This window comes from Melanaphis sacchari, unplaced genomic scaffold, assembly GCF_002803265.2.
Source record: "Melanaphis sacchari strain LSU unplaced genomic scaffold, SCAv2.0 Contig11_pilon_pilon, whole genome shotgun sequence".
NCBI lineage: Eukaryota > Metazoa > Arthropoda > Insecta > Hemiptera > Aphididae > Melanaphis > Melanaphis sacchari.
Window position 1 is genome coordinate 1,426,851 of NW_020270469.1, and position 14,735 is coordinate 1,441,585.

The 14,735-nt window shown below is 29.8% G+C and overlaps 1 protein-coding gene across 6 annotated transcripts in view; it reads right to left on the bottom strand.

Annotated features, from left to right (window-relative positions):
- LOC112604124 (calcium-activated potassium channel slowpoke) overlaps nucleotides 1-9,675 on the bottom strand; it is a 74,912-nt gene extending 65,237 nt beyond the window's left edge. For 4 of the 6 annotated variants that reach the window (XM_025353013.1, XM_025353012.1, XM_025353010.1 and 1 more), the window contains exon 1: nucleotides 8,498-9,675. In XM_025353013.1, the coding sequence (XP_025208798.1) occupies nucleotides 8,498-8,842 (345 nt within the window). In that variant the 5' untranslated portion in view covers nucleotides 8,843-9,675. The remainder of the gene's footprint in view (nucleotides 1-8,497) is intronic. The other 2 variants (XM_025353014.1, XM_025353015.1) reach the window with 2 other exon arrangements.
- Between the last annotated feature and the right edge of the window lie 5,060 nt (nucleotides 9,676-14,735).

Below are 14,735 nucleotides of genomic sequence, written 5' to 3' on the forward strand. Positions count from 1 at the left end.
GTCACGACGATGTTTCGTGGCAGTACGTCTATCTCTATTATCATATTTTACTATATATATTATTATATATAATGTCGTTGTTTGTTCGTCCGGCACCCCATGGAATTCGTATTTTGATTCAAGCACACACACGTGTACGAATAGTCATATATACAGCTGCAGATATAATGCATACTATAGTGTGTGACGATTTGCAAACTAGGAGAAAAAAATAAACGTACAACGGGCGCTTACGACTCGGCAGAGGCCGCTAAAAAACCGATCGATCGATTTGAGCGCGCGGGGGTGGTGCCCCGCCCCACCCACTAAACTACCCCTCGCTACTGGAACGAGTGTAACCTACATTCTGAATGCGCACACGCGAGCCCGCGCATCTGTGAATATGTATATGTATGTCACTGTGTGTGCGGATTATGTAAAACCAAATGCGGTACTTAAACATGACAGCTTTCGAGTGCGTGTAACTTCCTTTAGACGTGTTCTTACTAACTCCCTAATCCTTCTCTTCCTTCTTATTCTTTACTCATTTTCTCCATTCACGGTCGATTGACGTCGTTCGATTTGTATTTTTAATTTCTGCCCCTCGCCCCATATGTTGGTAAGACAGACGACTGGTAAGAAGACTCATCATCGTCAAATGATAACGCACATTTGTCCATCAAATCTATCACACATACTCATTGCATTTATATCTCTCAATGACATGTTTCATCGATTTCGAATTTTTGTATGAAAATACAGATGATGCTTTCATCTATTGTCGAGTATAAATAAAATATATTTTTTCTTTGTTCTATAAAATATATGTGTGTGTGTGTGTGTGTGTGTGTGTGTATTTCACTCTATGTACTCCTGTATTATTATTCATTTCCGACACTTCCCTCGAAATAGCAGTTTCACTACATTTATACAAACATAATATATTGAGCTTCGTCTATGGTAAGTATTGTATAATAAATTATTACTGCATTGTTCTCTATTTTTATTAAATTTAAATTTTTCAATGGGTTTTTTTTTTTATTATTATTATTAACTATTAATTCACTAAATAATTTGAATTAAAAACATTTACAATCTTTGTTATAGATTTTAAATATTTACTACATGAAAATAATAATGTTCCCGAAAACAGTTCAGAAATATTATCTTTTCTTAAACAGGTTATCAAAGGCGAACCACTCATTTCCACGTTTAAATACCCAAACAAAATATAACGCATCATTGAGTATTGATTATCAATATCATTATATGTACATAATTTTTCTAACAATTTGTTATTTATTTTTATTATCTTCCGAATAAAAATGATTTTAAAAATTACTATATTTTATACTCGACGTTTTAAAATGTATAATTATATTATACATCATATTTAGTTTAAAAATAACATATAAATGATAGTTTCAATATTCTAAATAGTCACACAAAAAATGATACGAAGTAACTTAAATTAGTGAATTTAAAAATTATTCTCACAAATATGTGATGTATTATTTTCGAATTGGAATCACCATGTTACGCGTACCTACCTATTACAATAGTCTTATTGTAAAGAAATAGATGATCTTCAGTTACTTAAGAAGTATTTAATATATAATCAAGAAATTGTTTTGAGTTTATTATGTTTATATAAAAACTTGTACAAGATTCTTTACATAAAACATAATGTGTACTTTAATAAAAAAATGAGATAAAATTTTATTTTTTATCTGTGTTGATAAAATCTTTTAAAAAAATAAAAATAAATGGATGTTAATTTTAGTTTACTGTATATTGAATAAAACGAGCGAAATAACATTGAATTATTCAATATATTTTGTAACCAAGAATTTACTGTATGTAGAAAGTTAATTATTATATTATATACGAACTGATCAATGATATTTTTATGATTTCAAACAATTTAGTAATATTCATAAACCAATAAACATAATACAATGCGTAATAATAATATTCAATTTTTTGATTTTATATCTTCATGTGATGGATCGAGATATAGATTGAACTTTGATTTTAGTAACTCAATTTTAATTTAATAACATTTGATTTCAGAAAACCTAAATTTCAATTAATCAATGAGATCTTACTAATGATTTAAACACATTATCTGGTATCAAGATGCATATGTGGACTGCAAGTAAATAAAAAAACCACAAACAACTATCACAATTTGATGATAAAGTTAAAAAAATGCTATAATTAATATTGCGTGAAAGTTGAATGCGCTTTGCCGTATAATACTATAGAATAAACCAGAGGTCAAACATACACCACTTAAGTGTCTTTTAAAAATACTCTAAATGATGACATCGCTTTGGGGTTTGATATCATCAAACCGTTTGCTTGTGAAGAAGTGAACAATGTATACCTGTACGAGTTACATGTAAATGTATGTGAGACTTTTCACTATAATAAATAATAATGGCTGTCAAACAAACGATTTAACGAATATGAACTGCGTCCGTTTCGAATTTTCAAGAGATCATCTGTTGTGGTTGATCCCGTTGTTTTTATGATTACGCATCAGTTATACCATGTCATTGTCACACTTTTCATAGTTTTCTTAAACTGGGACATACATTTTTTACATTGATTTTTCTGATAACAAAAGATAACTTGCATTTCTCCCAAAAACAATGATATAAAGCCATAATATGGCTGTTTACAATAGAAACCTTGATTTTAAATGCCAGATAAAATGTATGACGATAAATACCTAGATACCTATTTAGGATTATATATATATAATATGTACATTATGATATTATTTTCAAACTATCGTGTTTCATCGTGATCAAATCTATTAGAGACAAGTTTATTATATAATGTCAAAAACTATTTTTTACACTATCACGCAATTAGTATTAAAAAAAAAAAAAAAAAAAAATTTAAATAAAAATCTACATCAATTATTACTTATTTGACCTAGTTTATATGTATATATGTATATATATTTTTTTTCGGTCAATGATAACTGTATTTAAAAAAAAAGTTCATGTTTGTAATACATTTTTAATTATGATTTAAAAATTAATAATAATTATTTTTTTCTGTACTAAAAATAAAAAACAAATAGAGTTTTATCATTCTGTGCATGATACATGTTTCGTAGTTGCCAAGTTACGATTGTAGGTTGTTATTTTGGTATTCAGACAACAAAAATAAATATTCAATATTCAATCGACCGTTCATGACAACTTTATTTACATGCCCCAAATCAATTAATCATCTGTTAATAGTTATTCAATATTGTATTGTTTCAAGAAGAGGTCGAATGTAATGAAACGTTTATACCTATATGTATCCAAATAGTATAATGTGAAATATGCAAATAATCAAATATTAAATTTTCACACATATTCATTTACCATCATAATATGAAAACATTTTAAACCAAAAGGTTCTTAATAACGTCTATGAAATAAATTGAAAATAAAAAAAATAAAATATTTAAAAGCACGATTTAAATTTGAAAACTATTGTGTGATTTTGTATTAATTACTAAAAGTTAATAAAATAAACTATATTTTTGTAACATATCAAAATCAAACAATATTACCTATATAAAATATGGATAATTATTATAAACAATTATATTTTTCACTAATTATTAAATAACCTAAATATATATATATATTTCGCCATATATATTATATTATTATTATATAATGTAGGCACGTTGGTATTTTTGAGGATATTTTTAATATTATTTTACTATGGATTTTTGAATCATATTTGTTGATAATGAAGATTAATTAGTATAGTATTTATAATTGAACTATTTTATATTCTGGCAAGTATAGCTAAAATGACTTAAACGTTTTACAAAACAGAAAACAAATTAACTCTTTTGTCGGTGAGTATTATATTGTAAAGTGAATTAATATTTTGTTATATTAAGTATTCTTCTTATAAATATAGGAAGTATTTGTAATATTTTTTTTTAAGTCAAGTTGATAATAGTTGTATAAAACCGTTCAATACATTTTGAAAATTATACCTTGTAGAAAACTTTAACTTCACTAAGTTCAAGTATAAAATGAATATTTTAAAATATTTCACAAACTATTTGATATTTAAACGAAGTATTACAAAAATTATAACTTATAACGGAATTAAAAACCATTGAAAATAAGCAACATTTTCAATTAAAATACTTTGCTTAACATATTATATTATATTATATTATATATATATTAATGTATAATGTATATATTTAAAATTAAAAGAGACAAATCTAAAAATAAAATCAGAGCATGAAAAATGTCTAAGCACCTTGAATTTTGGATATGCGCCGAGAACTTTATAATTATTGTTTTTAATCCAGCACATACTAAGATTTTCTTCGATTGTAAGCTTTTAAATCATTTTTTATAATATTTTAAACTATAAAAGTTTTTGTTCATAATATTATATTGTTTATTTTATTATACTTTATTATTTAATTAAAGCATTCGAATAACAAACGTGAACAATATTGACTATTACGTTATACAGGACGATATCGCATTGTTGATAAAGTACTAATTAAATAGCAACTTATACCTAAAATAATGATTTTAAATAAACAAAGATTACAATTATTACGATATTTTACTATATTAAAAAATAATACTAAAAAAAAAAAATACGATACAAAATGATATGTATTAGTATTTGTGCGTTATAAATCTCAATAATTATGGTCTACAGACATGTTTTATGGTATCTTGCCGAGTCCGTAGGTATTGTGTTAATGTGTCTGTTATTACGCGATAATAGTCGTGTATAATAATAGATCTTGATTTATTTCCAGTCATAAAGTACGTGGGTAGTTCAATGAGAATGAAGTTTGAATAATCGCGCAAGTACACGATTTTCACAAACATAATAGTTACGCGCGTTTAACTCGTTGAAATGTATCGGATACAACTTGAAATTAAACGACTGTGTGTCTGTGTACTTAGGTATATGTATACACAATACAGGTAGGTACATAAATATTACCGTGTAAAACTTGTATTATAGTAACAAACAGTTAATTAATTGAACGTTTTATATAAAACATTAAAACTGGAGTAGTGTTATTAATTGTCCATTATCATTCCGCTGAATGACTAAATTATATTCTGCCTCTATAGTGCGAATAAACGTAATAGAATAAAAATAGTTGGTTTTTAATGCATTTAATTAAAAATGGTTGATCGATAGTGTCTGCCGTTCGGAAAATTATATACCTATCCTTTTCTTTTTTGTCATACCTTTTATTTTTATTGAGCGGTAAAATACAATACTCCATTCATCGACAACTCATAAATTCAAATAGACAGTTGTGAAAAATATACATGAGACATGATATCAATATCATTGAAAAAAAAAAATTTTATTATCCATCAAGCATTCGAGCTATTGACTAATTTATCAAAACCTCTATTGTCTTACAAATACATAATATTTATTATATCATATCATTGTGTATTCATATGAAGAAGGTAAATAAAATAAATAAAGACTATACATATATTTTGTATAAGTGTAAGACTATTATAATTTGCAACTATTATTGTGTATTTTGTTTAGGTTTTATCTCTAATACCTTTAAAAACAGTTCATTGAAAAAAGAAACTTTTACAAATCATTACATATATTATGATCTCTGAATTGTCTCTGTATACTGTTTATAACATAAAAAAATAGATATTTTTTGAATATTAAATAATTAACATCGCTAATCTTTCATCATTTAATTAACTTTTATAAATAATTTAAACATTTGTAGAGAACTATAATATACCTACAATTTATACATTGATTTTACGAACGCTACATTGTTTAAAATATTTATAAATAGTTTTAAACTAGGAATTTTATAGCTTGGAGTTTAATATTCGTTATCTGTAAACTTTTGCAATAAAAAAGCTAACAAAATAAATTGTCATGTACTAATTCCTACTAAACAAACTTATGTAATATCCATATTATATAATACACCTGCAGTTTTTTGTACCCAAATATTTTGAAATAATATACCAAATAAGAAGTCTAAAATCAGATTTGTATTCTTAAAAAATTAAAAAGATTAAAAATCACAAATTTGTTTACTCAACTTAGATTGACTACTTTAGGTATAATTAATAAAGTTTTATTAAAGTTCTAAAACTTAAATTTATAATTTATGTTACTGGATTATTCGTTTATAAATCACACTTTTATATTATTACGTATAAGTATTAATTATCAAACTTAATCGAATAGCGTTTTGATTAACAAAACACCATATAATACAAAATCAGCTATCTGTATTTTAAAAGGTTAGAATAATATTATTATTTATATTTTGTATGTACTTTTTAAAGATAAATACAATTAAAAGTTCTGATAGTCTAAAAACGCAAACACTACATTTAATCTTTAGCAATCATCATGTGCATTCGAGTAACATTAAGTTATAATAATAACTCGAAAATTTTACTCTCATTCTTGAAACTGAAACTTTTGAGCTTCTACGCATTTTGTTGAAAAAAAAAAAATAATAAAACAATGAAAAATAATCTTGGAAAATGATATAGAATTACTTCAAAAACGTTACCCGAGATATCTGCATGCGACAATATAAAGTTTTATCTTTCTGTAGTGATTTAGTTCTTTCATTAAAAACATATCTGCATGATATAATAATATATTAATAGATATTATAATTTTTCGAACCTTATATCATACATCGCTTTATCATACAAGGTATTTAATAAGTTTGAAAACTCTTAATAACTGTATACATATTTTAATATCTACATGGAGCAATAGCGGATAAAACTGTTGTACATTTAAAATGTAAAAATATATTTAATAACCTTATTAATTTTATCATACTCGTATTATCGATTATCAGTTCCAATTAGTCTAATGACCGTTTCAAACGTATTGAACACCCTAAATATTATGTAGTAATACATAATTTCATCAATCACCCACACACACAAACATATACATTGTTTGTCAAAATTATTTTTGCGTGGTACAAACCGACACCGCGTGTTATTTGAATAAAATACGACATTTTTTCCAAGTTTATTGTTATTTCATATCCAAACACGATGTCGGTTGATGGAATCATGTAGGTCATAATCGTTAAAAAATGGTTTGCAAACTTAGAAGTAGCTTAATAAAAAAGATAATAAAAGGCTATAAAATATAGACTTGTAACTTCTTTAAGCGTACTTCATTTTTTGTCAACGGGCTGTTAACAATATTTATTTATTCGAGTACAATTGACTAAAATATTTTTAGATTGAAAGGTACGCGTGTACGAATCGTCAACACTAGTAAACTATGAAAACTCGTGAAATTATTCGAACATTTGTTTCATCCTGGATATGTTTAAATGTTTAATCACTAAATAGAGTATAATTTAGGGTAAAAATATAAATGTATGCTTATTTTGAAGTTTTTAAAAACATATTGGTCCAAAATTAGTTATCAAATAACTCATATTTTGTGTTTACAATTATAATATTTACATAGTTTTTTTATTTAACAAATCATTTTAATTTTTAACATGGCCAATAACTTCTTTGACATCAATGTTATTTAATCTATTTTTCTCTATAATCATAAAACAAAAATGTATCTAGTTATTAATTATTGTATCTAAGAACCAACTAACATCAGTGGTCTGCCGAAAAAGTTTCAATGTTCCATCGAAATAGTCCACCACTAGCTGTCGGCCAATAATTATTTCCAAAATTTGAAGCATAGACTATTATGACGACGTCAGCAGAGATATAAAGAACGTTACTTTATACGCTTTTACAGGTTTTTCATTATAGTCTCTTTGAACTTACAATTTAGTAATATATACATTTCAATAAGAAATATTGTTGTTTAATGTATCACTCGAAATTTTGATAACCCAGTGTGACTATATTAATGCCCACAGAATTTTTACACGCAAGCTCAGTAACACAATATTGACATATTGGTGTGTTTACCGATAAAATAATATATTATTTTCCCATGTAAAGTGCAATATTCGACGATTGAGGAGAGTTCAGCCGATAGGTAATATCAATAATATTATTCAAATAATAAACGCAATAGAATTATGGTAATATTAAAATATATTACAATAATAGTGATAACGATTTCCATTCCTACAATATATGTGTGATCAACACGCGATCAGCGTTTAAAAGTTTTCGAGGCACGTGGTTTTTCTACAGAATACGTTTAGTTAACCGAATCGATCAACTTCTGGCTCCAACCACTGCGAAAACTCTTTCTACACTATCACAATAACAATATGTTTATCAATCATAAAGCATACTATTATTAGTAGATGGTTACTCTTCAACATAACATATATATATATATATTATACATAACGATTTTGTGATATAGGTTGCAAATGTGCAACTATATACTGGTAACAATATAATATTATTATTGTAATAATGATAAATATTTTATGACAATAATCATAATAATTATACTTTAACATATTCAAATATATAATGCTCACCAATATCCGCCCGGTAGTGGTTTGTCCGGATATCAGTTCGCCCGCCCAGTCTTTGGCCTCTGTCATGAATGTGCCCTCGAACTCTTGTTTGCCCTGCCGTTTTGGCTCTTTCTTGGGCTCGCTGTTCGGACAACCGGGCGCCGCGAGCTCGGCAGGCTGCTTGCGCGTGAACAGGAACGCGAAAAACCGCCACAGGAGCACGATGAGCAGTCCAGCGAGAAACGTGAACACGCTGGACAGCAGGAAGCACCACCACTTGCGGTCCTGCAGACACTCGGTCTTCGGCGGCATCGTCGTCGCCTGTACCGGGCATAGCTGCGCACAGCACTGCCTTTCCGGAAGCATTGTACCTAGCCGGGGCCGTCCGATCCGGAAACATCAAATACCACGGCGTGGTCGACGTCTCGTCGTCGCGTACCACACGAGTGGTATCCAGCCGGCGTGCTCGCGCTGTTACCTTGTGGCCATGGCCAGTCGGTAGTTCCGGTGTTGGCGGCGATGCGGGTGTTGCCGCGACGGGATCTGTGGACTGACGCGACGGGACGCGTGCGTTGGACGGCCGCGCGACTGGACGCGGGCCGTGCGTGTCAACGAGTCCTGTGCCGAGGTATAGTGACCGATCGTTGGAATGCTCAACCGATCCGGCGACAGCGACTCGCGATTCGAGACGAAGACTTCTTCCGCTGCAGATTTAATCGTCGTCTTACACCTACTATATACGCGATGACGCTGTATCGTGGTGGTGTTCTCGCGCGGTCAACACTCCGCAGTAGACGTGTAAGTTATTGAGTTCGCGAGTGCACCTAACCGTGTGCGTACGTATATTATAAAGGCATCGCTTATGCGTAATACATATCACGAATGTTTAATAACAATATTATTATTGTTGTAGGTATTACGCGTGTCCCAAAGTCACTTAGTGTGTGTGTGTGTGTATATTAAAAAAAAAAAATAAAAACTGCCAATGTCGTTACGATATTATACTATCGAATCCAGCGTCGAGCGGCCGCGGACGGTCACACACTCGTACACACACGCATTACACACACACGCGCACACACACACACGCACACACACACACACACACGCACGCACACACGGTGTATTCTGCGCGCGACACCGTCGATGGGTAACGAGCGACTGTCGCGGATCGGCTGCTTGTCCCCGGAACTTGCATGTATATAAGCCTCCGGCCGCCCGCCCACCGCCAGCCATCGCGCGCCGTCCCGTCGCCGCGCGCGCGCAAGAAAACCGACAACCGTGCGACGGCGGCGGCGGTGGCGCGCGCGCGGGTCGCTTTTGTGTGTGCAGTCAAACGGGCCGCGCGCCGCCGGGATCAATACTGACCTCTAATACCGGACCGGCGCGCTCGCTCGCTCACTCGCTGCTCACTGTCTCGCCCGCCCCTTATGCCGGTGGCGTCAGCTATACGGCCCCTCGACGGGGCGACGGCGGCCCGTGGTGTTTGTCGGGGTTTTACCCGGGTACGCGTATCTCTTTCTCGTTGAACATTTTTTTTTTTTTTTTTTTAATTTATTTTAGGTGAAACCTCTCTTTACAGACGCCTTTGAAACGACATTTTTAGCGACAGTGTTTGGTATATTTAGAGGTTTCACTGTATTGTATAGAATAACGGTATTTTACTTCTCCCCCCCCCCCCCCCCCAGAATATCCGAATTTTTACAACGATCCTGGGCATAATCTATGCACACGAAATGGTCGATCTACCGTGAAAATAGAAATCCCGCGTCCAAATTACACGGTATGTTCTTAATCGCGGTGTGCTGTATCGCTGTACGCGTTCTGGTGAGTGGTCTTCGAGTTTGGGGAGAAGATGTTGAGCGGTCGTGTGCGTATGTAGGGTAGTAGGATGATAACGGTCGTGTCTGTGTACGAATATTACCCCCATTCGAAAAAGGGTCGGTAGGGGGTTTTATACTATAGTATATTATACTACGTCGTATCATCGTATAGTCATCGTCGTCGCCGATGCCCGGGCAAAACGTTTCGGGGTCACAGAGAGGCGCTCCAGCGACGGCGGCGGCGTTCCAGTCCCGCCCTCGCCACGGTGTATTTGGATTTTCTGCGTGGTTCAATAGGCTGGACGCGTTTCTGCACCGGGTGCGAGGACGACGAGTAGGGAGGCGGTAGCTGCCGGTTGTGTGCGAGAAAGGGCGGCCCCTCGGGGTAACAGAGTAGAGTCGGTTGGGTTTTGTGTGAGTGTGAGTGTATGTATGTGTATGTGTGTATATCGAATGACGTTAGTGGAGGGGGGAATTCAGGAGAGGAGTATACTTTTGCTGCTGGTCGCGGTGGTGCAGACGATGGTGGTGCCCTCGATATGATACTGGGAACTGGAGGACGGTGGCGGGGACAATTGGATTTTCACTCTCAGAGTTCACGCGCGCGTTTATTATAATATATTATACGCCACGCCGAAACGTTATCGTCCGGTCCGGTTTTATATACATATATTATAAAATATATTATGTATATGATATATGCACGTATCGAACGAAAGGGATTTCTTTTTACATTTTGACATTTTATTTATACATATTATACTTAAATATTATATCTATATCAATATATTTCTTTTTACTTTCAATGCGACGACGACGCACGTGAATATCCCGAGAGAGAGAGAATTGCAACATGCGCGGATCTCATCATAAAGGGTACCATAATAATATAATTTTATTATGTGCGCTTATATAGTGAATGAATCTTACTATATTATGTATTGGTATATTAATACATTTGCGGTAGATTACTGCACCGGTTAATGATATGCGATAAATATTTTAACTGCATTACACCTATACTGTTATAGTGACTACGTTTTATTATATTTACATAGATATATTTACATAACACGATTGCAACGCCATATATATGGTTTATTTTAGTACACATAATATACACGTGAAAATACGCGATATCGAGGTCGGTGCAGGCGAGGAATAAAATAATTCTATAAGCGTTTTGATAACGACCCTGTGTTTTTGGGTCGACCCACATTCACGTGAAGTGATTTTGTCGACGAAACGGTGTTCTCGCCACGGCCACGGTTGAGCTACATCGTACATTTATATAATATACATGTATAGATAAACTCTACGTAAGAGTGAAAAAAAGAAAACTTGAGGCCAAAAAAACTCTACACGTGAATCAATGTGAAATGTAATATGTGCATCGGGTGTGTGTTCAAGTATATTGTAAATTTGTAACGGAGTTTCCACTCCGATAAATTCATGTTTCGTTCCGTATTATAGAAAACGGTAAAAATAACAATAAAATAAAAAATTTTCTAATAATAAAATATCTATCTTCAATAAATTATTTACGATCTATAATCTATAGAACTCATATAAACTTTTAAGAATATAAACAATGGATTAAGTGAATATTATTATCTATTGATTGATAAACGCTGAAATTTTACTTCATCGGAAAACGAATATTTCATTTCTCCTAAACTGAAATAACTCGTAGGTACACATCAAAATTGATTAAATAACTTACTGACCTAATAAATCATTTAGTTAAAGGTTAAACATTGCCATAGTAATAATATGATAACTAAAATTTATCTCTTAAAATTATATTTTAAATCTACAAATTAAAATTTTACTGTAAAATGTAATTTACTCGGTAAAAAAAAAAAAAAAAAATGTTTTTTCATTATCTAATCGTATATTACATAAACAATTTCATTTTACAAAACTTTTAGTAATTTTAACAAAACAAATTTAATTTTTTTTTATTTAAAATGTATGAATAGGCACTTTAACAATATTCACAGTTTAAAATTTTTAAATACAGTTTCTTTAAGCATGCTTAGCGTGGCAAAAATTTAAATTAGATGCGTACAAGTATGAAGTGAATTTAATTTGTTTTCAAGTTTCAACTGAAATTTCAATAGCTCTTCTCTTTTATGTCGAAAAATCCTTTATTAAAACTAATTGAAGTGGAATTAGTAATAAAATAATTACACATAACATAATTATGTACTATATTATATTGTAGTTCATGTAATCAGATTTTCAAACAAAAAAAATTTGAAACAGGCTCTTAAGCATATATTTTTATATCTTAATATAAAAATGTTATTGAAATTAAATAATATTATTAATGAAACATATGTCTAATTTAGTTTAAAATAAATAGGTTGGATTGGGTTTTTAAATATTCCATACTATTCTTAAATAATATTAATAATACAATAGGTACCTATTATATAATGTAGATAATATTTGTGGCGAAGCCGTTGAAGCAACTATAATCGATATAAAATTTAAAAATTGATAGGTAATATTTTCCAATTATCATTTTAATTATCTTAAATAATATGTCATTTGATTTCGAAACTTATCTCAGATTTGTATGTACTCAATGAAAGCTTATATTTAATCTAATATGGCTTCACTTGTTTAGCAAGTAAATACCTATAATTATTATTTCATACACGTAACAAAAATATTTTCTATTTGATCATAAATAAAATATAGAAAATATAGTGAACATTATCATGACAAGCAATGCTTAAAGGTGGTAGTAGTATGACTGAAATATCAATACATTTTAAATAATAAAAATAAATACATTTTTAAACAATAGAAAAAAAAAACTATAATTTAAACCCAGTGCTTTGAAAATGAAAAATATCTAAAGTTCTTGTACTTGACATACTATTATTCGTGTTCGGAAAAATTTAAAAATTTAAAAACACTTTATCATAATTCATAAGGTTTAACCCAGCAATATAGTTAACTTTTTTTTACTAGTTGTATTTTTCGATTTTATAATTCTTTATCTTGCTTTATTTTTTTAAATTAGTGTGTTTGTATAATGCTGTAACAATTCTGCAGAACAATGTGTTTGTAAACACATTGAAAAAAATATATTTTCAAACACAACACTAGAGCTCTTTAATAAAAAACCAACGTTAACTACTACCTTTTATGGATCTAGGAAATAATAAATCCATATCTATGTTAATACAAAAAAAATGTCTGACAACTTTAATTGATTATCTACTGATTTCGTATATCTTTTGGGATACATTCTATAATTAAAAAAAAAAAAAAAAATTATCAATTGTCAAACTAATAAAATGATAAATAATGTTAATAAAAATGTATTATGAAACACATTGTTAATAAATACGAGTATATATTTTATATTTTTTTCATACATTCTTAATGTATGATATATATTATTATGTACTATTTGCAAAACACCAAATAAAGGAATATTTTATTATCGTTGTTTAATTTTAAAAAAGAAGAGTCAATAAATGTTTAAATAAAAAATGGAATTATTTTTGCCCTAGTTTATTTACTTTGTTATTTGATTCGTTGCACAATAAAATCTTATGACATTGACGATATGAATAAAATCCATGCTCAATATTTTTCTATTGATACGATATTATACCATACCGTTTTTAACATTAATAATAAAATGCACAATGGATACCCATCGGAAATTAAAAATTTATTAATACTTGTATCTTGTTTGTAAACTAATAATAGAACTAAATGCAATTAATCATAATATATTACAAAAATTTTAAATTACTACATATTCAATGTTTGAATTAATTTATCTGTGTTATAACAACATACATAATTAAAGTAAATGATAGCTGTTAAAGAAGATTGTTCGAACTTTATTTTATTGCTCATTCACTATAAATACGCGAATTTCAGCTGCTGAAATGATATTATTAAAATACCCAAACTTGTTTAATAACTAAATAGAAAACAATAGAGGACGAGTTAAACCTTTAAATAAATAATTTGTTTATCAAATATTTAGATATAAATACACAGTTTGTGAATCAGTTATTTTAAGTTAAATAAGATAAAACAGTTGAAAAACAAATTTAAAACGTACCATGTTAAATATCTTACTTCAATTATGGTTTAATCTAATTATTTTATTATTGGCTACATTAATGTATTCAAATCGTCATTTTAAATTTTATTAAAATTATCTATTTTTTCTTTAACATCAAACTTTTATTCTAAACATTTTTTTTTTTTATATATATATAAATTATACTATCTATTAACTACATTTATAAAAATGTATGCTAAATTCTTAAACTGTTATAACAATATAAATGTGAATATAATAAGTTAATTAAAATTGTTTTCTAATTTCAATATATTTTTATCTAACGAATAAGAATGAAGGTATGAAAAAAATTGTATACATCTTAGAAAATTAA